We start from the raw sequence: 27942 nt of genomic DNA on the forward strand, positions 1-27942 counted from the left end.
ACACAAACCTGATATTTAATCTAATCATAACTAGCAGGAAGCTAAGTCTAAAATAGCAATTAGCTATCAGAAGAAAATAGCCAGCTTTGTTAAACACTGCTTGCCTTCATTCTCATGCATCTGCTTGAGTGTGGGAGTGTATTATACCATCAGTTGCCAGTATAAAACAACAGACATCCAGACTTTAGTAAGCTCACTGCTGTGGAAGCTCTGGTCAGGGTAGACAGATCCTAATGGAAGACTAGGTCAAACTTTGAAGTCTCTCGCTTTGAGGGTAACCAGAATGTCATTCACAGACATTTTCCCTCTGGAAAATAAACAGTCACTGCCAAAGCAGCTCCAGACTGTGTCACTGAAGAATTCGACAGATTTTTATTTTCCCCTGAAATTCAGGGAAGACAAAGCTGAGAAATGAAGGAAAAGAAATAAACACTTGTAGAAATGTTAAGGCTGGTGTTGGCAGGAGAACATAGCTCAAAGTATTTTGGAGGGTCAGGACAGAGTCGCTAAAGAGGCACCTCTGCCCAGGAGAAGTCCTCCTCCTTTCCTCACTTCCTGCAATCCTTTTGCCTCCTTCAATCTCTTTCCACCTCACCCACGTCTTTCTTCTCAAAATAGCTCAGATCCGCACAAACAGTAATTGAAGGAGCGTGTCCGGTGTTGTGTAAGGTGAGTGATCCATGTTGGCTCAGGAAGGTGAGCCCTGCTCAGCCACACCGCAGCACCAGGAGGTTCTAAAGCACAGCAAAGCCTGCAACTCTCTCTCCCTTGCCCAGGATGCCCAGCTGTACAATGGCATCCTCACAGTGCCATAACCAGCTGACGCAACAGGGTACATCACAATGCTCTTAGCAAAATACCTACACTCTTGTTTTATTCTAACAGCATCATTTTATATCAATGGCACAGATTGCCTGAAATCGCTGCCAAATGACACCCAGTTTTACCTAGCTCCTTGCCTTCTTTGTGCTCAAACAATGCAAATACTCTGACAGCTTTCCAGATTATTAACTACTCCAAGGGACAATTGCACACAAAACTCACCAGTTATAGCTCTTGTTTGTAACCTCCAGTGCCAGGAAAACCATAGTTCAGGAAGAAGTTCAGAACTTCTGAACTTAGGCCCATCTGGCCTATACAAAAATTTCACTTAATAACACAGATCTGAAGATTTCAACAAGTTTTAGGTTTCCAGAGAAGCAATGGTAAAAATTATAATTCTGAATTGGCCCCTTCCCCAAGAACTAGAACACTTCTACGTAACCTTGCAAACAATGGAGAACAAACCTGAAGCAAACACTCAAGTATGGTGTTTAGTACTTTGCCTGCTGAGGATGTGTTCAGGGTACCACCTGCCTGCTTTGATAAAACGTAACCATGGATTTGAAGTCACCTTTGGGAACAATTTTTCTCTTATTTCCTTCTCTCCCTGCAAAACAAACAGGCATTTATTATTTGGGCAGCCCTACTTTAAACACATTTTTGCCATCCATAGCGAGGGATAGCCTAGTGTTAGTGTGCCCTAATTATCATATCATAAAAAGGCTTATCAACAGGTCCCTCTCAAGCAGTTGCTGGAGCCATGAATTTCATGTGTTGCCCTCAGATTTTTGTCAGGGCCACAACCTGAGCAAAGGAGCGCATAGGAATAAATCAGGCTCCAATGGAATCAAACCTGTTCCAGGGCTGGAAGGACTGAGGAAGAAACTGCTCAGCATCTTGGATCCTTCCTCATCCCCCCAGCAGTGACATGCACCTGTCCCTTCCTAAATTCCTGCACCTAAGAAAAGGAAGAGGAACAGAGACCAATCAAGGGACAGACTCAAAGAGTGGATGAACTGAACATAAGCACCACTTCAGGTACAGGTCTTAACTTACAGGTGAGAAACATGATTCATCTAGGAAACAGCCAGCTACCAAGCACTCCTTCCTCATCCTGCTCTTGCCTGCCACTCCTCTCCTACAGAAGTACTTCCTTTTCTCTGGTGTAATCAGGAGGCCTCTGCAACAGGTTTTCCTCACACCTCCTTTGCACTGGGCTGTCCCTGACACATGCCATGGCACAGAGCACCTGCCAGAGAACACCCACATTCTAAAACCAGGTGACAAAAGCCACCACACACACTTAAACCACCACTAAAGAGGCACAGACTTGAGAGGCCCACATGGACACAGACAACCAGTGGAACACCAAGTACAGGGCCTCAGGAGAAGGTCACGCACACATAGAGAAGATACACATTCCCTACCACAGGAGGTAATGTTTCACAGGCAAGAGAGAGACATAGCAGCCAGAATCCATGCACTTCCTGAGCCACTGGGGAACACCGTTCTTGCAACTCTTCAAACACAAACAGAGGACTTGCTCAATAACACCATCTGGTACCCCATGAAATTCAGGCAAGGAAACCTTGCACAAATCCACTTGAGTCAAATGCCCCAAAACCCAAACTACAAAAGCCTAGGTACGTTTCCTGGCTTAGCCTAATTATTTTAACATCTCCAAAACCAAAGCAAGGGACAGCATTCTGAACCAAATCCAACACACTGGGTATTTGTGCACCTCATAGATCTTTGCAGAATGTGGTGCTCATCCTACAAGACCTGCCAGAAATAACTCAGCTAATGTGAAGCCTGCTTCTAGGAAAGGTGACATTTCATGCATCATGAACAGGATGCCCACTAACCTGACAGTTCTATAGACATTCCAGCAATGGAAGGAATAGGTGGGCAGAAAATGGAAGGCAACAGGAAGACATAACAGACTAAAAAGTTTACTACTAGGGAAAAAGCTAAAAGAGATGTTGGAGGGAAATCAATTTTAGGTTCTGCTAAAAGAAAAACAGTAAGAGTTTAAGAGCTACAGGTTATTTAAAAACCAAATACTTCTCCCAAGGATAACAATGCTAGCTAGCACTAGGGAAAGTGATGATCCTGCCTTGCCTCAGAGTAAATACCTCTGTATGGCCCACGTGCACATCAGACCTGGCACCACTTGTAACTGCAAGCAAGATGGTGAAAGTGTGTTTTATTTCAAACACACAACCACACAGTTACTGCAGTGCCAAAAAGGGGAATTGCAGATACCAAACTCCCAAATGCAGCTTTATACACACCTTGGCATACAAAAAGGATATTTTATCTTAAACTTTAAGCTACTTCTGAACACAAAACCCTGTTGCCAAGAATTAAAAAGAAAAATGCAACTTACCTTGCCAAGTCCTAATTTATGGATTTGTTGAGACAAACACAACTGAAGCTCTTCACTCGATAAATTTTGGTTGTGTTCGGTACCCAAATGATCGCTGATTTCTGATGCTATTTTTTAGTTACAGATGCAAAATCTCCTCCTCAGAATCCAAATAGGAAAGTAAGATGTTCCCTTGGGCAGGCGGCACAACACAGGCCATGTCTCTGTGCACGTGCGACCCAGAGCTGGTGCAGACACTTTGATTTATTTACTGCCCAGTTATGAACAGACTTAAGAACCCTCTACCACGTGACACTTAATAAAGGCTACAGATCTCAACTGGATTAGGATTACTCAAGGGATTATGAATGAGAAATACAGCGTGTTGGCCTCTCATCCTCAGAGTCAGCTCTTACACACTTGCAAGCTGCCCTCTGCTAAATGCAAGCTTCTGGAGGAAAAATAATTCCAAGTTTCACCCCTTATTTGTGTTGGGCTGAACAAGTATTTGGTGCTTCGTAGCTAGGGAATCTATAGAGCAGAAAGAAAAGGATGTGGAAAAAGCAATGATAATTTATCTTGTTTTATTACTTCACAATTCCAGGGCTTGAGAAAACAGGAAAATCACTGTTCTTTCCAGTCTTTAAAAAGTGCACACAATAGAGCAGATGAAATCTCACACAGATATATGACCAGCAATCTATTCAAATACCTATAAATGATCCACTCCTTTTTTATAATTTTTGAAAAAGCAATGTCCACAAAATCATAGAATACCAGGCAACAGAAATACTTCCAGGATGTTTCGGTCCAGTCTTTCTTGGTCAAAGACTCCCACAAAATATCCAAACCTACCAAAAAAACCCAATCACTGCTACATTTTAATGTTTCCAGCATTAAGATGGTTTTGTTTAAAGTATTAACACATCTCTGCATTTTTATCAAACTTCAGTTCTTATCACAAGTACCTTAGCTACTCACAGGTTAAGTATCTTACAACTTAGATATGTCACTCAACAGTTGATTAGTATTTATATTTTTAGCTTGTCATTAAACTAAAACCAGGAAGTTATATATCCTGTGGGTTAGCAGAAAAGCATTCAAGGTGGCAGAAAGGCTTTATTTGGTTGGCAGTCAGCCTCTTGGAGTGTTGGTTACCACAGAAAATGCAAGGCTTTCAAGAAAGTAATTTATAAGGAAAATAAAACAAACTACATTCCTCACCTGTTTAAACCACATAACCCCAAACAGCTGCTCAGCCACAGACACAACAGTGGAAGCAAATTGCTTCTTGAATACTCCTAGGTACTAACAACTTAAGACACTCCATACTGTACACATTGAAACAAACACTGGGCCAAATTTATATACCAGAGCATCTGGGCACACCCCTGCCAGAGGATCATCAGCCTAATGCTGCGGAGGTCAGAATGACTACACAAAGCCACACCTGTAAGGATCCTGTAACTGTGGGCAGCTGTTACTTAAAAGAAAACCTGGTGGGAGCACAAATCAGTGCCTACTCAGTGAATTCAAGCAATGGCAATTTCTGGACTCTCAAAGATAGCAAGCATTTTAAAATCCTGCTCCAGGAACTCTTCTTCAGCTTTTTCATTGCCTGCTGTACGTCTCTGTCTAAACTGGGTCAAGGCACAGCTTGCAGGACTTTTATCCAGGCAAGGGAAGAGTATGCAGGTAAGTAGGTTATAAGGCTCAGCACAAGGAGATAAAGGGCCCTCAGTTCCAGAAGGTGCTCTCAGAGCAGTTTGCATAACCAGTGCACACCCACCACAGCCAGCATGGCATGGATCTGCAAGTGGCGCTGTCACCTTCATACAGGTGACATTTTATCCAGTGAACAAGGGCACTTGTCAGCTTTACTTGAAGGTATCCACTCACCTTGACTCTTCAATTCCCTCGGTATCTCTGGAGCACACTTAAGTGTCTAAACTCAATATACAGTCAGCACAACCTGACAAAAGCCCCACTGCTCTGCACCATAAAACAAAATGTTAACTTTTACTGCAGGTAATTTGATCTGAATGTACAGAAACAAATGTAACTGGTTTTTAACCTCCCTGCTACCCAACACAACCTCCTCTCATCTACCAAGGAGAAAAGTGCATTACCACTGTTCCTGAAATAGCTCCTGATTTCTGATTTAAAAAATACCTGTAGTCTACAGCTGTATATGCTGCTGGCTGCTGCATCTGCCCCTGCTAGGCCCAGGATCAATAACTCCACAGATGAGGGAAAAGGATGAGGACCTAGAAGTAAAATCCCACAAGGCTTCATACATCAAGCTATGAGCTGAATATTTTTATTTAATTACTTCAGACTTTCAGGCTATGTAATTTACAAAATGTATTTATTAGTCAGCACAGAAGTACATCGCAGTTGCACAACTCATACCAAAAATAGTACAAGCCATTTTTACCCATCAACATCTACTAGAGCATCAATTAAATTACAGGAAATTTCAAACTTCCATTACAGGTCATCAACAGGATCACCTGCAACACTTTGAAGAGTTAACAAATCACTGTTTCCTGAATGGCGCACATCATTCATGAACCAAAGCCACTGTACTGCTCCCAGGGGTGATTTTAAAAGCATATGTTAGTCTTGCACAGCTTCAGCTTCTCACTCAGTGTGTTGAACTAGAAAAACAGGCAAGAGAGCACAGGTTTGTCCAGAGTTAAGTGAAAAACAAGTTCTACACAATCACTAGAAAGAATTATTCTTGCTACAATCTGACCTGACAGAACTGCTGCAAATATAATAGCAATAGTATTTTTTAAAACCTCTTTAAACTGAAATACAGCTTCTTGTGCTCTTGCCAAGGCCATGCAACCAGTTTCTTGGCATAGAAATTCTCATAGTATCTCTCTGAAGCTGTCCCCATGAGGCACCTTGTGAGCTCAAGAACTTCAGCTTATTCTGTACATTCACAGGACAGAGCCCCCAAAGGATGCTGCTCACATGTAGTCACTGGTGAGCAGCCATTACCAACCAAGTTCAATTTTTCTTAGTGCTAAGTGCACCATCCCCTCCTGCTGGGATTTAGTTCCCTCTGGCAGGGCTTGCTGTCATCATCCACCTGATGACAAGCAAGTTTCATAGTGGGGCTGGTAAAAATAGGCTAAACATTCCCAGAGGCAACCTCTACCTTTAGGTTGCAGCTTCCATCCCTTCCTCTCTGATCAAAAACCTAATATATTCTCCAAGAGTTTCACTAGGACAGTCAATATTTAACTCCCTCTAAAACAATGGAAGCTATTTATCCAAGGGCAATAAACAAGCAGCATCAGGAATTCAGACTGGATCAGCATGCCAGTGCAATGCTTTGGCCCTCAGTGACTCTGGAGCTGCAATTGTTGTGCAAGTACAGATGCCACTTACACCTCTGCCACTTCCATCTCTTCACTCCCCGGCTCTCATCCATGTCTGGTACCGATCTGGAAGTGCAGCACTCATGACTGTAGTGTACACTGTGTTACTGGCAGGGAAAGAGCAACAGAGAGAGTGAGTGACATCCCAAAGGCAGGAGGGGGAATCCATCTAGCTAGCAAGGCAGCAGGACAGGTATTTACGGAAACAAATATTTGGCTTAGGTACAGAAGGATTTAGGAAAAGAGACTGATTAAATTAAAGACTGTTGGCATCAATTTTTAGTGTTCTTTCCCCCACACAGCACAAGAGAGGAACTGTAATAAACAATTGATACTGTATCTATGTCACAATAGCTGAGATGAACCTTTTCCTTTCCCCATTACCTCACATTGACAAGGCAGAGCAGAGGTAGAGGAAGCCATTGCCAAGCTCCAATGACAACGACTGACACAGAGAATATGATTGAGCTCCATGTAAAAGTAAAACTTGATAACATGATAACTTGCAAAAGTGCAATTTCTGGAACAGCACAGAAGAATGGTGTACTGAAACGTATCTCTTGAAAATGTAGTGAATGGCATCTAAAAGCTTTATCCCACTTCCTTTATTACAAATTAATCAGAGCTCCATCAGAACATGCAGAAAAAGCTACTGGCAGTGTTATCACAAAGCCCAAATTTCCAAAAATGGGCAAAGGAGTCCATGTGACATCTAGCCGCTCCTCCAAAGGAGTCATTTGTTTCACTACTCCAATGCAATTTCCCATTACCAGACTGAGCCCAAATAAGTGCAGTTCCCTAACTGAAGTGGTAGACCCAAAAGGAACAGTGTTGGGGAACTAGAGGGTCATGAGCACAAGCCAAAATCTAGGCTGGGAAACCACAGGACTCATACACATAAGGAAGATCCTAAAGAAGTTTGTGGTGTGCTTTCAAGTGGCCTGAGGCACAGCAGGAGGCACCAATCAACATCTCTCAATCTAATACTTACTTGTTTAAGACTGGCTTCACTGACAACACCTGTACAGAAAGTTGGAAGAGTTGTCATTTGGGGAGATAAAGAGGGAAGTAAATGGCTATTTAGAAACAGTAGTAGGATGAAGTTATGAAAGGAATAATATAAAGTCAAGAACTTCCCACCTTTTTTAAACATCAGACCATTTTACTGAAGTACTTTCAAAACAAGCCCTCTGAAAGACATTGTAATTCCCAAAGGTCACCATGTCTAACACTAAGTGCCTGTGCTTGAAATAAGAAACTGCACAAAGATGATGGGATTCATCTCCCACTCTTTCCACGTGAATTGGTCAACTGTTATGAAATGCCTAAATAGGAGTCCAGAAGCATTTGGAACAACTTTCAGTCTTCAACCCCCCCTAGAGACAGCTGTGCAGTAAGCCTTGTTCCCCACAGTAAAGCACAGCTTATACATCCCTGATGAAAGAACACTTGTGTTTTGTCAAAGAACTTGAAGAGCAACTCATAAAGCAGAATTTGAGAACTACCTTAAAGAGTGTATCAAAGTTGATGTTGTGCTGTCCAGTAGCATTGAGAGCTTTGATGGCTGCAGTTCTGTGGGAAAGCAACACATTATCAATTAAACACACTTGTCTGTTTCAAAGGCTACACAAACACCTTCTTACTAAAGGTCTTAACACTGAAATGCCTGCTTTGGTCTAAAATAACCCCAAGTTGTGTGACTGGATCTCATCTCACAGTATTGAAGTTCCCATTACTATTCCATTGAGCACATATCAAGAAGCAATCTGCCAATCCCTTTTTGCACACTACACAGCCTAAAAATCCCATACAAACACCCTCCTAGTGCCATCCACTTGGCACTGTTGATCTAAGTCATTTACCTCCTACTAAATTTTGCTTTCTCAGCAAGTTTGTGGCCTAAGCATTATCTTTGCAGTTTCTCTTTATGCTAATCACTGCCTCACACCCTTTCATCTGTGAGTATTGCTCTACACCATACATACTCCCTTCAGAGTGGCTTTACAGGAGCTGAATGAGCTGCCTGCTGCAGGAGCAAACAGCTACCCATACCTCTAGCCACTCTGAAAACACATGTTCTCTCCCCACAGAGCTTCCAATCAATTTACCTGCGATCATCAAAAGGAGGAGGGGTAGTCCAGTGATCGTAGTTTGTCTCCACACGGAACCACCTGCAACAAGCACATAAGCAAACAAAAGGTGACTCAGTAGGTAATGCACAAAGTCCAACAATCTGTATCCTTACATTGCCAAAAGGAGAAAACTCCCTCAAAAGGCAACTCCCTCCACTTCTGCAAGCCCAAGGGCACCATGCTGGTAGCTGTAACAGCCTTGACCATGAACTATGGCACAGAGGAGGGAATCCCCTGCTGTAACCATGTGACCAAGAGGTGCCCTGGCTCTCTCCAGAAAGTTGTGCCACTAAGCCAGTCACTCAGAAGGGAACATGAGAAGCAAAAACCAAGCAGTTTTTCCTACTTACGCTCCACCTAAGGGATCAAGAGGCCAGAGATCTGCTGGTCCTCTTCTATTCCTCGTTATGACCATGCCTTCTTTGGGTGAGACACCTCCCACAATATAGTAAACTTCAGCAATGATGGGAATGTCAGCCAGTCTGAGAACAGCAGCCTGGAAGTCCTCTGCTTCGCTCAGGGTCTAACACAAAAAGGAGATGAGTGAGGTTAAGCACAAAAACGAGTACTGGGACATCTTCAAAATATGAAGGTCCAGCTAATTGACTCTGAAGTGCTACTTGAAAATATTAATGTAACAACATAACAAATAGCATAAGATAACCCCTGGCACAGATATTCACCATCTGGGAGTACAGCTGTCTTAACTGGTTACGACACAAGTTACAGCTAGTTGAAACACTCCCTAGGAAGGAACCCTTCTCCAGGACCTTTGGCACTAGAGGCTGCCCTCCAAAAGGGCTGGAATTGCCTCACTACTAAATACAGGTACACACTTAGTTTCTCCTGAGAAATTCATTTGCTTATCAAGCTGTTAAGTCTTCTGTGCCACTGATTTTAATTTACTAGATGTTTAAGGACAAATGTGGCACAGCTGTGAAATGTAAGATCAACTCACTGCACTTACATCTCTCACAAGCCAGCTGACCGGGTAATTCCTATTGAAGAAAGCAGCTATAGCATTTTCCCACCATCTACCACCATCTGGGGAGAAAAAAAATTACTATACATGTAATTTATATACAGTGAAACAGGGTAGGTGCCTATCAGCACTAAGTACCAACATTTCACGGGAGAAGTGCCAACAAGGAGCACAACCTTCAGGTGAAATATATATAGACAACACAATTCCAACTGACAGTCAGCCACAGCAGCTTCACAGAAACCATCTCAGACCTGTCACGACAGGAATGATAATAATCATCTCATTACTCACCTTCCTGAAATACTAGAACAGGAAGAATTTCACAGAAATAATAAAACAGCTAAAAAAGAGGTAGTGATAGTGCTTGTGTTACTGGGAATAATAAGCAAAGTGCAAAAATCAGAAGGCCAAGTTTGTTGCTATTTAAACACACTTCGCAAAAAAAAAACATATCAGTCTGCTTGTCACTTGATAGACCCTGATCCTGATTTAGTCATCCTGGTTCCCCAAGAGCCACATGCTCACTTCCCTCAATTCATAGTTCAGTTGGAATTAGCTAAAAACATCTTTCACTTCAGATAAGCCAGCAAGCAGTCAGCAGTAGCCCATGGACAGAACTGCAGCATGTGTGGAGTGAACATAGGATGTGGAAATACACAGGACTTTGGTACACAAGCTTTCCTCAATCAGGCCTTTCAAGAGACTCAATAAACATGTAACACTTGCCTTTAAGCTGAACTAAAAGCGGTTTTCCCCAGTAACTAACAGCCCAGGACACCCCAGTTTTGAAAGCATTAACTAACTACTCTGGAATCAGCAGTGTGCATGTAAACTATGGAAAGAATTTAGTGAATCCAACAAGGCAGCATGAGCAACGCAAACAGGAAGCAAGAGGTGCAAGTGCTCCATAAGAGAATCCCTACTCAGAGAGAATGTACCGGTGGAACACAGAGTGAATATTGTTTGCATAGCTAAGGAGTTGAAGAACAGATTGTTCAAGATTTAAAAAAAAAAGCTTATCACCATCACAAGGGAAAAAAAAATGCTTTAGATGTTGGTTCTGAGAATACATCACTGCCAGTTCTAACAGTCACCTAATAAAGAAGAGCACAGTATCAGCTTCTTAAAAGGAATAAAGGGGAGAGAAATGGAGACAATTTTCCAAGCTTTGAGTTGGACATAACTGTGAAACTTGTGAAACTGAAGCCCTTAGGAACAAGGTAGTGACCTTCCCCCTGCCTTCCCCACTGTTACAAACTTTAGTTCTCAGTAGTGGCATCTCCCAACTCTGCTCTACTACTGACCTTGCTTAACTCCCTTTCTGGTGTCTCCTGGCATGCCCTCAAGGTCTGCTGCCTCTCCCCTAGATCTTCCCCCTCTTTCCAACTGCCTTATGAGGCCAGGCAAGAATGGAATACAGCAGAACCAGCAAAGGAGCAGTTTCTTCACTCTCCAAACTGCATCTTGCTATCTCAGCCCCCACTTCTGCCACCTCTAATGCTGGCTCTTGACCAGACCACATCTTTTACAGCATTGCCAAGGCTTTCCCCATCCTTTGACACTTTCAGCTCAGGTGACACTGCTGACAAATACCTTCCCCTACACAGTATCCAAAACCAGGCATGTGTGCTTTCACTCCCTGAGGGCAAGGCAAGGCATTCCACTTCAGGTCCTTTTTGGCAACCTTAACTGCATTGCTCCCTTTGGGAGAAAAAGGCCAAGGCAGGTGACAATCAACAAAACACACAACATCTACTGTGGAAGACACTCCCTTTACCCCGTTCATCTCCAGAGATGGTGAACTTGTGTGGACTCTGCCCAGTCCATAAGCCGACGTAACCAAGAAATGTGGTGCCTTGGTATGCAACCTGAAACCAGGAAGGAGAGCAGTTGAGCATTCCAGAACAGCACACAGATGGAACCTGCAGCCTGTACTTCTTTCTATAGCTTTCACACCTATGTTACTATAGCACACTGTGCCTTCAGTTACAAGAAAACATGCCGAGTAAATGGAAAAGTGACTCTGAGGCCTCAAACTCACAGCATTCCAGTTGTTTGTGATCACTGAGAGCTACAAGACTTTTGCTCAGGTTAAACTGCCAAGCAACAAACAACTTTTCTGTTTAAAAAACGGACTAATGAGCATTAAGAGAAAAAAAAAAAATCAGACTCACAAAACTGCACTAGCAGCTAGTTCTTTTTTGAAAATCTTTGTCTAAAGACACACTTGTTGGTCACAGAAATTCACAAGGTCTAAAGAAAAAAAGCGCCTTAGAATTGGTTTCTACCAAAACTGATCTCTTTGCCATATTCCCTAATCTCTTTTCTTCTTTAGCATCTTGACATTTCCTTCTTTCAGCATCTCTTGGAAATAATATCTTGAATACCACATAAAGCTGTTCTACTTTGTCCAATCCATCACCATAAACTGGATGCCCAGAAAGGAAAGAGAATCAGCATTCATCCCACACTGCTGGACCATAACTGTGCTGCTCTAACAATTCAGTAGAATTGGGATGAGAACCCCATTCCTACATTAAACCCCCCATCTAAGCAGATACGGGGCTGTCCCACACAGAACACCTCCAGCCATGCCAACCGAGACCATACCTGCCCACCCTTGATAAACTGCACATCCAGTGTGATCTTGCTCAATATATCGACAAAAGCGTAATCCAGGTTCCGACCATGGTAAATGTTCCCTTTGTCATCCTGAGCCACAATGCTGGTACAGAACCTGCAAACAGAACAGGACAAGGAATGACTGAAGGCACAGCTCTGGCACTGCTTGCAATATCCTAGCTGCAGGAGCTTAACCCTTCAGAAGTAACTGAGTTGATGCTCTGCTAAGTGTTTTATTCATGTTACCATACAAAGAGGAGTCCAATATCACTCCACAGTCCACAGCAGGTCAGAAATTAAAGGGCATGCAGAAAGCAGCACTTCCACTTGGGAAAAACCATTATTTCATTTCACTTCTGTAAGCCATAACGAAAAGCTAACATCTGAAAGCATCCATAAGTGTCACAATTCCTGCCGTTAATTCTGATGATTTCATTTCCATTTGGACTGTGTATAATTATAATCATGAGTAGATACATTCAAATTAAGTCCCAGCAATAAAACTGAAGAAAATTGTTTCATGTATCAGCCATTTCAATAACAGACTACTCTCTAGAACAGGAAGAATGCTCTAATTCCTTGTGTAGCAAGTTCAGTTTCATTAAAACAGGGGTTTTTTTGGTAAAGTATATTGCATTGGCAGGGAATTAGCTTATATTCTCTGTAGTTTTGAGTTGGTCATTTCAGTGATGCATAACTCTGCTTCTCAAAAATAAAGGTAAACAATTCTTCACACAAGTAGGCTATTCCCAGTTGATGGGGGTTTTCTAGTATCCAAGCCAAGAAACTGAATTTCAGGGGCCTCACCAGGGCAAAGTATGGCAAGTATCCTCTGTGAAACACTAAAAGAGCCAGCAGTTAAATATATAATATTCAATATTAGTGCTTATTAAAAAAAAATTATCACTGAGTACTACACATTAAGAAAAAAATGATCCAAATGCAAACAAGGAGCCATATGCCTTGATATTGGCTAAAATGTATATGGAGAAATATTTTAGGCTCCCCAGAGGCAACACCAAGTGTTCTGCACCCTGTTTCTAGGGCAAAAAGAGACAAAAAAGTCAGTATTTTTTCACTGAGATTTTGTTTGCTGCCATAAATATACTAAAGTCATTTTCCACTGTTCAAATCGAGAAGTGAAATTATGCAGCCATGGTGACCTTTCATCCAGAAAGTAGTTTAGTAGTAACTTTATCTCAGATTAATGAGAGAGCACCTAGCCTCCTTTTTGGCCATTTTTAAGAGACAGAGAACATTACATCCCCTTCAAACATAAATGATCTCTACTTTTGGATGGATATACCTTACCAGCAAAAATGATTTTTGTACTTTAATACGTTTATATATATGTACATATGCCTGTATGTATGTACATACACAAAACTATGACAGATAGGAGCTGTACTTCCCAATAGAAAACATGACCATTTCTCGTTCCATTGAGCATTCCATCTGCCAAAAGAGAAGGAAACCTTCTGGCTGAACAGATGGAAGTGGTCTCAGAACCAAGAGTGCAAGTAACCCAACACATGCCTTCCCCCACGCTGAACTGAAGCTCTCCCCTCACCTGTACGAGACCATGTAAGTACTCAACACTTACGCAGTGGATTCGTAGGCGAAGTTGAGCAGGATTCCATCTCCGAGCTTGATTCCAAGTGCTTTGCACATCCCCGCAATCTCTCCCGCGAAGGGCTGGGGCATGAAAAGCTCCAGTTCGGCTGCTATGGGCTGGATGACCTGGTGAACCCATTTGGGTACGCTCTCGCTGCAAGGCACAGCCGAGGAGGGGTCAGCCGAGAGCTGGCCAGCGGCTGGCAGCTGGCAGCCCTGCGCTGCTCCACCAGCCCTCCCGGCGCTGCCCCGCTCGTCCCCCCTCCCGCCCGCCCGGCCGCACGCACTCGATGATCCGCTGGACGGCGGCGCGCAGGAAGGCGGGCTCGAAGTGCCGCAGCACGGGCAGCCAGCGCTGCTCGGCCGGGCTGTCCAGGCTCACGTTGCAGCGCAGGGGGGCCGCCGCCCCCGCCACCCCGCACAGCAGCGCCAGAAGCGCCCACGGCCCGCAGCCCATGGCGCAGGATGGAGCGGCAGCGGCGCCCCGGGGCCAACCCACCCTTCCTCACGCCGCAGGGCCCGCCCCGGCCCTGCCCGCCCCAAGGCGTCACGGCCCGCCCGCAGCCTGCGAGCCCGCTTCGTCCCGTGAGACACGGGACCGAGCAGCAGGTGCATGGTACAGGGTAACCTGTGCATTGACCCGGCCCTGCTGCTGCTGCTGTTGGGCCACATTGATCAAAGCCGGTCCCACACTGTCGTTTCCACACTGAGGGCAGAGGGGACAAACTCACGCTTGGCAGAGCTGTCAGCATGCTGGCTGACACAGCAAAGCTGTAAACAAGAGGGAAACCGGGAAAGAGGAGACTAGACCGTGGTCCTCTACCACAGGGGCAAAATATGACCACTCTCTCTCAGTGTCAGAGGGTATTAGTTTCTGGACACATGCACAAGAAAAACTGCTCACTAGAAAAAACGCCCCTAGCAGTACAACTGTGGTGTACAGATTGTACTTGGCCTTCTCCTCCCCGCTACCTTTGGCTCCAGCCCCTGCTCCACACTCCATCCCAACAGCGCTCTGGTTCCCAGCTACAGGTGGCTCCTCCACCTGAGAGCTCACTGCGCTCCCTGCTGAGTACCAATCCCTCCCCTTCCCTCAGCAGGAACATACAATTGGAATAAAACAGAGCTGTAAAAAAAAAAAAAAAAACACCAAAAAACCCCACCCTACTCTGTCCTTCTTCCCCTTAAGCTTCTCTAAGGTTTTCTGCTCTAGGAAGCAGTGTGACAAAACAAACAAAATCCATACAAAAGAATTAAAGTTATTACAAATACATATTAAACCAATACCTAAGTTAAGTGAATTCCTACATGGGATAAGAACATGAATCTGGCTTCCTAAAAAGACAGGAAAAAAGCACCCCACCAAATGCATTGCCATTGTACTGTGCCTGTGGCACCTGTTTCTGCATCACAAAGAAATCAATCTCTAACAGACTTGGAAAAAGGACAGTATAAATAACTCCATCAAGTTATAAATACTTGATCAACTCCATTAGAACAGGTGGCTGGGGAAGGTACAAAGAATCCATTAATGGTCCCAACAGAGGTCAAGGCTAAAGCACAAGTTCAACCTTAGACAAAGAATTCAGACACCAATGTGATTTTTGCATGTACTTGCCAAGAGTCACTGGCAAGTCCCAGCAGAAGGCACACCACAATAGAAAAACATTCCTTTTTTTCTCTGGTATGTGATTTTTTTTTTTGTATTTAAATAGCAACAAAAAATCCTTATCTCCCAATACACTAGTTGTATTTTTCTTTTCTTAGTAAGCTATAATGAACTGTTCTTCCCCACAATGCTTGAAGTAATTTTAGCTGCATCACAGCTGAACTTGGTATTATTAAATTGGTCAAAGCCAGCTACTCAGACAACAGCTCACTCCATCTGTACAGACAGTCCCCTAAGACAGGCACAGACACTACACCCACATGCTTTATAGACTGACCAGAATATTTTTGCTTTCTGTGTCTTAGTCAATAATTGCCTCAGGTAGAATTTTTACCTTACTGTTGTGTATTTTAATACTTACACATACAAAACCCACTGTAAGTAAATTACATGAAATAAAAATATAATTGCCTTCTTCCCTAGAACACTTTAAAACAAAATTAAAATCCTCCAAGGATTAAGGCCTGTGTCCTATTGATGCAGCATCCACCAGCTAGCAGGAGTTCCATTTGCATTTCCAAACAGATCAGAGCTAAATCCATAAGGCACCACAGTCCTCCTTTCCCCCAGCATGATGGTAGGTGCAAATCAGCATCTCCAGGGCAACTTCTCCAAGGGTGATGAAGCTCTCTCCAGCATTTATTTTAGCAGCTGTTTTCTCTTTTTCAGAAGTGCATCTCTAAGAGCCAGCTAACCACAAAACAAGAGGGGAATATTCAGGTAAGGAGCATAACTGAGAAAGCAACACTACCACATTAGAACTCTTTTCAATTTCTTTAACCTCTGATAAAAACACTAGGAGCTCATTAGCTCAGACAGGGAGCAATGCAAATGCTAACAGTTAGAGTGGCAGAAACACTGGGGTTATGTACCTAAACTCCACAGTACAATTAAAGAGCTAGGCATGACCAGATCCTACACAATGAAGATGAGAACAAACTACTCTATCTCACTTTGAGCAAAAGATACCTAGAAAGTTACAGTTCAGCTGAGAGGTAAGTAAAATTGGTGTTTCGTGAAATATTACAAAATTACTTTTCAAGGGGGAAGGAGAAATTTTTACAAGTGTCATTATCACTCTAAAGAGATCTTACTGTACATACAACTTGTTTTAAGTAATAGCTTCAAACGTATAGTAATGTGATGTAGTACTTAAAACACAGTAGTACTGTGATGCTCCTAGTAGAGAAGCTAGCTCTGGACTGTAGCAAGCAGGCCATTTTATCTTAGCACCAAAAAGCACAGCAGAATGCAGTGCCATACAACGAAGATCCTCCTACCCACTCAAAACACTCATGGTTAACAGACTGGTGCTGCAGCCTAACTTTCATGGGGGAAAAAAGTATGAATAAATGCTGTTTAGGCATTACATTTGAATTTAAAACTTCAGTGAGGACAAAATGCTTCAAGATGTTTTTTTAGAATAACTGAGCCAAGTATAACTGTAAACAGCAGGTTTTTAAAGTGCCTGGATTGTTCATTTGCAGCCTATTGTGTGTGTTTTGAGAGCTGGTTTCAATGTTGTCAGCCTTAACTGAAGTGAGGCAGAATGATGCCAAATAAACATGTACAGAGGACATGTACTAGTATTAGACTACATGCTCCTGATCAACAGAAAAGCTTCAGATATTCTCTACTGAGTCTACGAATAGTTCCTGCCTTGCCCTTCCTAAGGCAAAAAATTGCAGACAAATATCAGTTGGATAAAGTGTATGCTCCTGGAAACAACTCTAAGTTCAAGCTGCATGTAAACACTTGCACAAAACACCATCTGGGAAGAAAAAACAACTGGACCACTGGATTATTGTAAAGTTTCTTGAACGCATTTGGATGAGTTGAATAAGCAACACCTTGTAAAACCCTAGACTGGCAGGGGCTTCACCACTGAGAACAGCATTAGTGTCAAACTACTGCTTAACTGAACAGCATTTGCTTCTATTCCTCAGGAACATTTATGACAAGCTATTAGATGACCTCTATGCTAGAACAGATGAGTCTGTGATAGGTCAGACTATGGAGAGTGAACAACAATCTGCAAAGCAGCTCTTCCTCTGGGGCAGGAGTGGGGCAAGCCAAGCCACAGGCTTTCTCAGAGTTACAGGAACAGCACCTCAGGCAAGAAAGCAGGGAGCACCACACCTGTACCACAAATCACTGCTCACACTGCCCCATCCATCTCCACCATGAAACATTACCTGTTTCTCCCTAAAGGAACGCTTGTTCTTGGTCCGGACACTATGGCTGTACCTCATCATCATGAAGTTCTTGTTCTTCTGCTTTTCTTTATTGGAAGAGCTGGCAAATGGGTTAATTTTGGTTTTCTTTTTCACAAATTCTTTTCTGTCTGTTTTTCCAGCCTAGAATAGAGAGCGCAATAGAGTAACAAGGGGTCATTTTCCTTCACCTACTATCAACATCACCTGCCTGATGGTAACAGGTTCTATGGCAATAGCAACAAATCTGGGTTCCACGTGACTATGTTCATACATGGCTTCTCCCATACTGGCTGTATTTCTTAAGTCACAGTGAAAATTGCATCTGTTTGCATTTTCATGGTCACATGTGACCACCAGGAAACCGTATTTGTCACAGCCAAGATGCAACAGCAAAGAACCAAACAAATCACCTCTCAAAACCCACATGGCAGCTTGGCACCTACCTTTGAAATGCAGCCTCAGCACTTCCTCCTGCAGAAGACAAACCCAGACCCAGAAGGACAGGATACAGGACACACCAGTACCTCACCTTTGCAGTTGCCAATCTGGTCTCCTTGTCTGACTTGGGCTTCTTATGCAGATGTTCAATATCTCTGAGTGAAAGCAACTCCCCCCTACACACAAATCCAATAAATGTCACCACACAAAGTTTCAGCTGGCAAGGAAAACAAGATGCCCACTTCACCCTTTGTCTCTCACCCATCCTAGGCCACTGTCTCACCATCAATTTAGACACAAACACTTCATGTTCCCTTCAGGATGCTCCTCATGCTTGGGATATCCATTACAAAAGTCACCCACTTATATTTCAAGTCCTACTTTTTTTCACCAGGTGTAAGAAACACTGGAGCTATAACCAGGCAGCTACTGCCACAAAACACCCCCTCTCACACCTCTAGGCCTGAAAAAGTCAAACAGTCTCAGACCTTGCACAAGCTCCTCATGATATTTTTCCCAGGTATAAACCAACCCCCAAGCCCAGGATCCACTCTAGGCTCTGGCTGTTACTAGGGAACACTGATGAGCAGCAGAGCTCTGTGCCCTACTGCAATGAACAGCTGCATCAGGAGAGGATAAGTAAGAAAAAGCACTCAACAGCCCATATCCTACCTGCCCTCCTCCTCCTCTTCATCATCTATTTCAATATATTTCCGCTTTGCAGCTTTGCCAGGTGCAGAATTAAGTTCTCTGGAAAGCTGGGCAAGACGTATTTTCTTGAAGTCTTCCTGAGTTAGCAGCCTGCTTGTACTGACTGCAGCAGCTTTGGCTTTTCGTTCCTCTATGGGCATGCTTTTCACTTTTTCTGCCTTTGGAAAAGAAAATGGTACAGAACAATCAGAGCTTTGCATCCCACTCCTGTGCCACAATCCATGAGCCTTGCCTCCCAAATACAGAGCATGCAATGGCAATATTGTTGGGAAATGCTACAAACAGATGTCAGGATTTTTCCTTGTCTCATATCCAACATCTAGTGTCTGAATGGAGTGCATGCACATCAGATTTTGGGAGTACAAGCTCTCAGCTGATTATCACAGCTCTGAAGGCATTGAGCCCTGGGATATAATTCCTCCTTCTCCCCTCCCACCCTTAACAGCATGTGTACTTCAGCAGCACTGCTGAACAGCACTTCAGCCTCACTGCTTCAGGACAGCTTGCTCTGAAGGCCTGGGTAGGTATTTAAGAGCAGCTCCATGAGGGTGAAGAGCAAGAGGATCTGCTCTGTGATCAACAAGACTCATATGTACTTGGCATAGAAGAGACTTGGAACTCACTAATTGTTGCTGCTCCTCATCCGAGGAGTGATGCACATCAATCCATTCTCCATCGTCATTGTCCTCCTCCTCACTCAGGCTAGCACTTTCCCAGCCATCTGCTCACAGAACAAGTAAAGAACTGTTAACACAAATTCACCTTCACTACCCCGACTGGCAATAATCGATGCTGCCATCAGTTATCAGCCTGTTCTCATTGCCTTTCATTTATTTCACTTATCTCCCAAGTTCATTTTGTCCTGGGACAAAAATCATACTATGCTCTGCAAAGCTCAGTTGTCATCTCCAGGGCAAGATCCTGAAAGCAAGGTGCATTTGGGACAGCCTGAAGCACCACAGGAATTAACAGGCTGATTACCTCATAAGCAACACTGTTCCCCACTCCTAGCCACCTAAACCAACCCAACAAGAGAAGTACTGTGGTTTATAGCTGGCTTAGTTCAGACAGTCAAAGCATGGCTCTTCACTGCCATGCCGGCTGTAGTGCTGAAGTTCGCAGCTGCAGCAGCCAAGCCCGGTGTTACAGTGATCACTACACAGCCTACATTCCTCCAGCCCCTGCAGCATCTTCAAGGCACTCAGACTTCATTCACCAAACTCTGCCTTGCTTTTAAAGACTCTTCCATCTCTTTTCCAACTCAGGCACGGGTTCCAGGGTGTGTAAAGCATTTACACAGGAACTGAACTCAATAAGCCAAATATAATACCGAACTACTCTTTTGGTGTTCTACAATATTCAGAAGGTTTTATTTAGGAGAAGCTGAACACAAAGTTCACAGCTGTACTGTCTGTCCCTCTGCTTCCCATCTTGGTGTGTATCATAAAAAGCAACATAGTACCAAACCCCACTGGCAAACTGCACTTACCCAAGGACAGACATGTGCAAGACAAAGCACAGCAGGAAATGAAATGCACAAACAACCAGGTTCCATGTCCACATAAAATCTTAGTGACAGTGATGCCCAAACCAGAATTTTTAAAGAAAAAAGGCCAACCTTCCTCTTGGGTTCCTCCCTTTTCCTTTTGATCCTCCACCTCTAGTACTTCTGCTCCTGGAATGTAGTCTTTGGCATCCAGTTCTCCATATTCATGAATCCTGGCTTCCACTGAGGCTTCCGTAGGCTTACCCTGTACATTAACAAAACACACATTGAGCAGGCTGCTACTGTAATATCCATCCATCCATGAAAATACCTAGAAGAATAGGAGGGCATGGCTCCAAAGACCTTCCCTTACTCAATGTGGCAGAGTTTAATAACTGAAGGTCAATGCGTCTTGGAAAACAGCTCAACTTCAGGAGCATGACCTAACCATGAGTTAGATGAATGTGAACTAACAAAATGTGGATAGCACACCATGTCCAAAGGCAGCAGGCAGAGGAACAACACAGACTTGACTCCACCTTCTCAAAAGGATACTGAGACCAATTCTCATCATTTTTGAGCACATCAGTTTTTAGTGAGTGCAGAACACATGAAACACTTACCCTGAACTTCTTCTGCAGCATCTCTGGATTCAGAGAGCGGAACAGGTGTATCAGAGTTCTTGCGGACATCATCACATCTGCCCAAGAAATGAGACAGTCAGGAAAAAAAACAGAACTCTGAGCAAACCAAAAGCCCACACAGATCTCCAGCTGTGTGGAGATTTTACAACTGACTCAGGTCTTCTCTGAGCTTATGGTTCCCTCTAATTTCTCTGGTATAGAACACAGCACTTCCTCAGGGCTAACTCTTCTTAACAATCCCTTGCTTTATTTTTGTCAATTAGTTCCTCTACCCTTGGACTGTTTTGTCTCCCATGGCTACACACTCCAAATAGAGAGACGGACCCCAACCACTCAAAGTGGTCTGAGCCCATAAAAACCAATTAGGACAGCACTTCCATGAAGGCTGTAACTGAAGATCACATAACACAGAAAAAAAGAAAGAGTTTAAAGTGGTATCCATGTAATATTTACTTTTATTTTTATGCGTCTTGTACTGAACAAGGTCTTGGAGCAGATCTTCAGTCATGGCTAAGGGACACCTTGCAGTGATTTCTTTTATTGCGTTGATCCTAAAAATAAGGAAAATCAGTTATTTTCTCAACACCAGTTAGGAGAAAGCACCACTTAGAGAATTAATTACCTGAAACTTGAAGAACCTTATACAGCATTTATACAACACACAGTGTAAGAGGAGAAAACCATCAAATACTCCCAGCAAAAAAAACAGAACATTGAAGCTAACATACTTTTAACTCAAGCAGCTTCTTGAAAGCATAGCACAAGTAACATAGCACAGTAACAAGGAATAAGCAGCAACTGGTTAAAAAAACCATGTATTTTATCACATCTGGAGTTTGACATGACTCATACAATTCTGTACCCACCCTACAGTCATGACCTCTCCAGAATTCTTGTCTGTGACAAAGTTGTTGGCAATGGTCATCAACACTGACTGGATAATCTGAAAATTAAAAAAACCCATATATTTAATCAAAACACGCTTCGGTGTTATTAACAGACACATCCTTTTTCATAGAAAGACATTAGGATATGTCAGTACAGCCCACAAGTATTTTCTAAAATTTTCTTGCAGAAATTCAACTTCCCCCCCCCCTTTATGAAACAATGCCTTAGAACTTGCAAAAATTGCTGTAATTACCGTAAGCTTTTCCAACCAGTCTGAGCAATTCCCCTTCCCCCTCCCCACAGACACGCTCAGTTGCATTTCCATGCTGTCCTGCTGCCCATTTAATATCCATCACAGGGAGAACACTTACCTCAGGTGGTACCAGCTGATGTGAAGCCTGTGCAGCAAACAGAAGAATCTTTGTCACTTCTGGAAGAAAAGGAGGAAGAAGATACCAAAACATTGCTGCAGCTTGCTCCAGCCAATAAATACATCCTTTAAAACTCAACAAGCTGCTCAGTCAGGCCCAAAACCATTCAGCCTGGACTTCTTTGGGACAGTTGTTTCTCCTCTCCCACCAAGCATTAGGAACTCCTGTGGCCTCCACAACAGCCAGCTGAAGTAAAAGGAAATGCTCCAGCACTGCAGTCAAACCCCAGTAACAGGAAGCAGCATAAGGCAACCATGCTTAGCTTAGCTGGTCAGGATTAGGGACTCAGATTGCTTTTATTCCTTTGCTCAAATCCTCAGGTAAGGAGCCCTGAGTGCACACAGCCTACACAGAAGCCCAAATCACTTGGCACTTCTCGCAGTCAGGGACTTGTACTTCCTTTGTCCACACTGGACTACTCCTGCTTCCCACCAAACCACTGCTACCTGTCCACTTCCACTGCCACTTCTATCAACTGCCTGTACATGAGACATGAGGGATCAGCAGTACCTGGAGTAGCTACTTACCCCTCTGATGGGGCTGGAGGAACCTCTGAACAAAGGGGTAGAAATTAAAAAGAAACAGCTGCAAGGCAAATTACAACATATTATCTTCTTGTCTTAGAACTTGAGATCACCTTCATAAGCTGATACATGGTAAAACCATCTCATTCTAGTGTGCTCCCCAAATGCCTCAGATTTTAGAGCAAAATGTTGTCTCCTATGTTGAGTTTCATATTTGTGGGACGAGGAAATGAACTGCACCAAGGTAAATACAGCTGCAGTCCCTTTGCACCTAGCCCTTATCACTTAAATCCTTAAATGCCCAACTTGCACTGGATTACTCTTCACTTAATTCAGCGCTAATACTTTATTACTGGGTAGTCCACATAGAATCCTCCAAGTGCAGTTTCCTTCTTGTTCAGCACCACCTAAAAACTCCGTGGTCAGCATGAGCAGCTTCCCCGGAAGGTCTTGAAGCACCAAGTTCTCCTCTATTTTTTAGGTTCAGCTCCTCTATTCCAGACCAATAGCTTTTTCTATGAGTGCTTACTTAGTCCCACAAGGTCTGTACCACTACCATTACATTATGCCTCCTGGCAATTCCTTGACCTTCCCTACACACTTTTGGACATAGAGAAAAATTAAAGCTACATACCTCATGTATTCCAACAAGCCTGGATATTAGGTCCATGAGCATCATCTTCACTTCAAATCGCTCCTTGCAGTTCTCCAGCTGCTTCAGCAGTTTCTCAGCAAAGTCTGGAAATGGCAAAAATAGTTTTGCAGAAAACTGAATGAGCACAACTCAGAACTCAAATGGAATTACAGTCACAAAAGGCAGTTTGATTCGTTCTTATTTTCAAGGCCCAGTGCCCTTTCACAGAAATTCAAAGTGACCAAAGCACTTATTCCAATAGGTTATTTCCCTTCTCATATGCCTAAAAGGCCTGCTGTGCACAGGTTCAGCAGAGAGAGCCAGCAGATGTTCTCCAACACCATAAGCACTGGGTCAGCATTGAAAACTGAATGTTTAGATGCATTTTGGGTTGATCTGAGAACATGAGATCGCCAGAGATTCACTGGAATAGATGACAACCAAATCAAGTGCTGTTAGATTAACCAAATTGCACTAAGAGAATTCACTGCACACTCACCTTGGGGATCATGAATCAAGTGAATGGCAGAGAAGTTGAACACCTCTGGCTTGCTCTTCTTTTTCTGCTTCTGCATGGAAACAAGAGTAAAATACATTTCTCTTTTCGTGAGTAAAGTCCTAAAGTTTCAAGGTTGCTGTCAAAAGACTGTTGCCTCTTGAAGAAGATTTTAAAAACTATCCCTATTTTCAACCACAAGCACTATCTGCCATCTGCAGCTAAACAAGCAGGGCAACAACAGGACTTCCATACTAGAAGGATTAATCCAAGGTGATGGGAAGTCAGACAGCCCTCTCCTCACCTTGAGGACCTTCATGGCTTTCTCCAGTTTCTTCTTGCGCTTGGTGGTTTTCTTGTTGGTGGCATAGCGCATCATCAGATCCCTGGCCGTGGGACCATCATCCTTGGGGAAGGAACACAACACTCAGGTGACCCAGGCTCCAAATGGCAAGCACAGTAACAAACTACAAATATTTTTCAGTACCACATACTCTGAAAACTATCCCCCTTACTAAGCTTCAGAACACATAGGTACCAGCACCTAAAAAACAAAAAGAGCTTAGTGTTTCTCTTTTAACAGAGAGACAGACAGACATCCTGGGGCCAGATGTCAGACACTGAAATTGTTTGTCAATCACAGAAACATCTGGTGACAGCTAGACAGGTCAGTGAGTAGCAGCAAGGCAGACAGATTGGCAAAGCCAGAGTCACCAAGATAACAGAACCAATAACAGGTCTGAAAATCAGAGAAGGGAAATATTTGGTCAAAACACCCACCTCAGACTCCGACTCGCTGCCCTGTTTCTCATCCTCATCTTTCCCAAGGAAGAACTTCAAACTAGCAACTAACACCTGAAAAGTCAAATGAGATCATGTGGCACAAGCTGACCCACATGATCAGAATTTATAACCACCCGACATCCACACCTTAAACCATGCAAAGACTTAACCAGTTTTTTTTAATAGGCATAGATCTGAAAATAAAGATCAGAAAATAAACTGTGGATCAGAAAATAAACCAAGTTACAGCCTGAGAGCCACAAGCGTCTTACAAACCCAGACAACCTGAGCTGCCCATCATTGCTCAGAGGCAATCAGAACCAAAGAGCACCTGAGTTGCCACAAGGCAAAATTCAAAGCTGCCAATTGTCTTATCATCCTGCAAAATTATTTCAATGCAGTTGCTTCATGTCAACACTGTCAGGAGGCCCTACACAGGCAAGAGCCAAGGTGATGCTCAGAGCTCTCATCCTGCATTAATTCAGGTAATTTTGCTGGTTAGGTTTTTAGTCTTGGTTGGCTGACTGTTATTGAATGGAACCACTTTTGGACCTTCACAGGTCCAAAAGTGGTTTAAAAACTTTAAAAACTTGTCTCCAGCCATAGGACAAGTTTTTAAAGCCTCCAGAGCCAAGGCAGAAGGCCCAATATTCAGTCAGGTCAGCTACTCTCCTCAGTTAACCATAGGCTCACAGTGCTAATATTAAGGAGGTGATATCCTGATAGTCTGTTCTGAAGAGCAGTGAAAAGAACATCCACACTCCCTCCACCAGGCTACACTTGTTACAAGATAAGCTGCTAAGCTCCACCTCCTCCTATGAGGGTTATTTTGAGAACTAAACAAGCAACAGACAAATCAGTGAAGTTTGTTTGCTATAACAGCATATTAAGTTACATTCACATGAAGAAGGTAGCCAAGGTAACATCCAGTGTATGAGTGATTTCTGTCCTCACCTTGGTCACTTTGGAAAAGCAGGCAGTTGTGATTACATTGACTGTTTTGGCATCATTCCTGGAAAAAAACAAGCCATATCTTATTTCAAGTCTGGCAATTTTATCTTCTCAGAAAATTAGTTCTCAGCAAATATTTAAGTAACTCATTTCACACAAGACATTATTTCTTCTCAGTTAAATTCTTTGGTACAAGTTACAACTCCACTGGGGTACAAGTAGGAAATCTATTTAAGTCACTGTGACTTGCATTGTGTTGTGCTATGTGCCACAAAGGACACCCGTGTGCCCCACAGTAAGTGGCAAATGTACACAAGCCTGCCAGACCCACCAAATATTCCTTCTGTAAAGCTCTATCATCACATCCAGAGATATCTTGGCAGCAGTGGGATTGCTGTCTCTCAACATGGTGTACATGAAGTTCTGCAGTGCCTACAGAACAAGTTGAAAACATGTCTTTAGAGGTCTTCTACAACAGCAGCAGCTCAGTTCAAAGTACACAAGAAAGGCACCTACTGTGTTCACTTTATTGTTCTTGTGTTTGGCGTTGACATTCTTGATGTCTGTCACAATGTGAGTGTACAAGGTCTGCAAGTGGAGAGATGACAGGGAGTAGCACACAGGAACACACACCCTGTGCCCAAGCACTGACATAACCCAGCTGATCACCTCTGAGAACATCACTGGCTTACAGCAGGAAAACACACAGGAAGGCATCCTGTGGAGACTTGTGGATTTCAAAAACATACTGAATTCACAGTACAGCAAGGCAGGACAATGAACAGCATCAAATACTGCTTCAAATCCTGCCCCTGCCTCATTCAAGCCTGTTCTGACAGCCAGGTTTTTCAACTGCAGACACAACCAAACTGCTCAATCCCAAACAGGATGAACCTACGACAGCAAGGTGTTTACAGCAGGAAAACTGTTATTAGTCCAACACAGAGCTGGAGCCCTGCCTCCAGCACTGACTGCTCTAACAGCTGAGCTATTTTAAACTTGACTTTCCCAACCATGCAGAGAAGAACTGCCTATTCTGCCATTACCCGACAAGTTGGTCAAAACCCACTGGAGATGCAGGTTTTTGTCAGCACACCTTACCTTCCGTAGCAGTTTATCGTGGCACCGCAGCAGTTGAAAGAAGAGCTCCAGCAGACTCGTGGGATTTATTAGATTCTTGTTTCTCAACAATATCAGAGCCTTACAGAAAGTCTGCAAGAGAAACCAAATTTCACATCCCTCTCCAGCTTCTCTTCATTGACAAACAAACCCCAAGCTCTCAGCTCACACCAAGAGCAGGGCGAGCCCAAGGCGGTCTCACCATGCGCAGGTCGGGGTCCAGGACCGTGTGGTGGTAGGAGAGTAGCTCCTTCAGCTGCTGCGGGAAGCTGGCCATGTGCTCAGGGTAGCAGTGGGCAACCTGCAAGGGACAGGGCAAGAGAAAGCTCTACAGCACACCTGCGCTTCCCTCACAGGGCTGGCAAGGGCCACGCAAGCTGTACATTTAATTGTATTTCACCAAGCACAGGCTGCCACAGCGCCTACTGCGGGGCTAGGGCCCGGGGCTCACCTGCGCCAGGAACATCAGCAGCTCGGCCAGCTCCTTACTGGGCTTGTCCGGCTGGAAGGTGAAGATCTCCACATGGGACTGGTAGTGGTGGTACTGCTGCAGGAACTGCACACATAGAACAGAGGCAGCTGAGCAACACCCGCCCATACCCCGTACTACCCCGTACCCCGTGCCCCGTCCCGCAGGCCGCCCCAGCCACTCCCTTGTCCGCACCTCCTCGGTGTAGGAAGTGGGGTCGCGCTTGATGAGGTTCTGCAGCTGGGGCAGGTTGCTGGGCAGCTTGTTGCCCTGACGGCCCGACATGGCTGCGGGCACCGGTACAGGGAGCGTAGCACACGAGGGCTCAGCTGGCTGCCGCCATCTTATCCCGCCCTCGACGGCCGCCGCCGAGGGACAAACCTGTGCGGGAGGCGCGCTCCGTCAAAGCGTCCCCTGGCGGCAGAGCGGTCAGAGGGGAGAAGCGGCTCCTGGGCGGCCCCGCTTCCTTCCGACCGGAGCGTGGGCAGCCCTGAGGGGTTAACCACGGAGCGGGGCCCGGACCGCAGCTGCCCCTACTGCAGCCTCCC

At 44.0% G+C, this 27942-nt stretch overlaps 2 protein-coding genes across 4 annotated transcripts; both read right to left on the minus strand.

Moving 5' to 3' along the window:
- Positions 1-5541: 5541 nt before the first annotated feature.
- NAAA (N-acylethanolamine acid amidase) lies at positions 5542-14477 on the minus strand. Of its 2 annotated transcripts, XM_074540415.1 has the most exons (11): positions 14223-14476; positions 13925-14089; positions 12310-12436; positions 11477-11567; positions 9682-9758; positions 9065-9237; positions 8691-8753; positions 8088-8154; positions 7574-7602; positions 6593-6689; positions 5542-5850 (listed from the first exon to the last, which is right to left on the minus strand). In XM_074540415.1, the coding sequence occupies exons 1-10, from the start codon at positions 14390-14392 to the stop codon at positions 6614-6616; spliced, it is 1038 nt and encodes a 345-aa protein (XP_074396516.1). In that variant the 5' UTR covers positions 14393-14476; the 3' UTR covers positions 5542-5850; positions 6593-6613. The 2 variants fall into 2 exon arrangements, 1 of the variants encoding a protein (XP_074396516.1); XR_012580255.1 differs by lacking the exon at positions 7574-7602 and having other exon boundaries at positions 6595-6689; positions 14223-14477.
- A 697-nt stretch (positions 14478-15174) lies between these two features.
- On the minus strand, positions 15175-27777 carry SDAD1 (SDA1 domain containing 1). 2 transcript variants are annotated; one of them, XM_005492161.4, is made up of 22 exons: positions 27590-27776; positions 27377-27481; positions 27128-27226; positions 26908-27018; positions 26323-26394; positions 26138-26238; positions 25810-25867; positions 24853-24927; positions 24377-24478; positions 24076-24145; positions 23577-23680; positions 22946-23003; positions 22359-22417; positions 21966-22042; positions 21553-21650; positions 21079-21155; positions 20588-20720; positions 19593-19690; positions 18931-19127; positions 18350-18434; positions 17800-17961; positions 15175-16294 (listed from the first exon to the last, which is right to left on the minus strand). In XM_005492161.4, the coding sequence occupies exons 1-22, from the start codon at positions 27677-27679 to the stop codon at positions 16244-16246; spliced, it is 2082 nt and encodes a 693-aa protein (XP_005492218.1). In that variant the 5' UTR covers positions 27680-27776; the 3' UTR covers positions 15175-16243. The 2 variants fall into 2 exon arrangements, with proteins under 2 accessions (XP_005492218.1, XP_074396500.1); XM_074540399.1 differs by lacking the exon at positions 24853-24927 and having other exon boundaries at positions 27590-27777.
- Between the last annotated feature and the right edge of the window lie 165 nt (positions 27778-27942).

Source organism: Zonotrichia albicollis, chromosome 5, assembly GCF_047830755.1.
Source record: "Zonotrichia albicollis isolate bZonAlb1 chromosome 5, bZonAlb1.hap1, whole genome shotgun sequence".
Taxonomy (NCBI): Eukaryota; Metazoa; Chordata; class Aves; order Passeriformes; family Passerellidae; genus Zonotrichia; species Zonotrichia albicollis.

Excerpts from the sequence above, each read along its gene's own strand:
- NAAA (XM_074540415.1), bottom strand. The coding sequence starts at position 14,392 with ATGGGCTGCGGGCCGTGGGCGCTTCTGGCGCTGCTGTGCGGGGTGGCG. Across the intron at positions 11,568-12,309 it reads AGTTTATCAAGGGTGGGCAG|GTTGCATACCAAGGCACCAC; the intron begins GTATGGTCTCGG and ends TCCTGGTTTCAG. Across the intron at positions 6,690-7,573 it reads GTGAAGCCAGTCTTAAACAA|TAACACAGTGTACACTACAG; the intron begins GTAAGTATTAGA and ends TTTCCCTGCCAG.
- SDAD1 (XM_005492161.4), bottom strand. The coding sequence starts at position 27,679 with ATGTCGGGCCGTCAGGGCAACAAGCTGCCCAGCAACCTGCCCCAGCTG. Across the intron at positions 27,482-27,589 it reads CCACTTCCTACACCGAGGAG|TTCCTGCAGCAGTACCACCA; the intron begins GTGCGGACAAGG and ends CTATGTGTGCAG. Across the intron at positions 27,227-27,376 it reads TGCTGATGTTCCTGGCGCAG|GTTGCCCACTGCTACCCTGA; the intron begins GTGAGCCCCGGG and ends TGTCCCTTGCAG.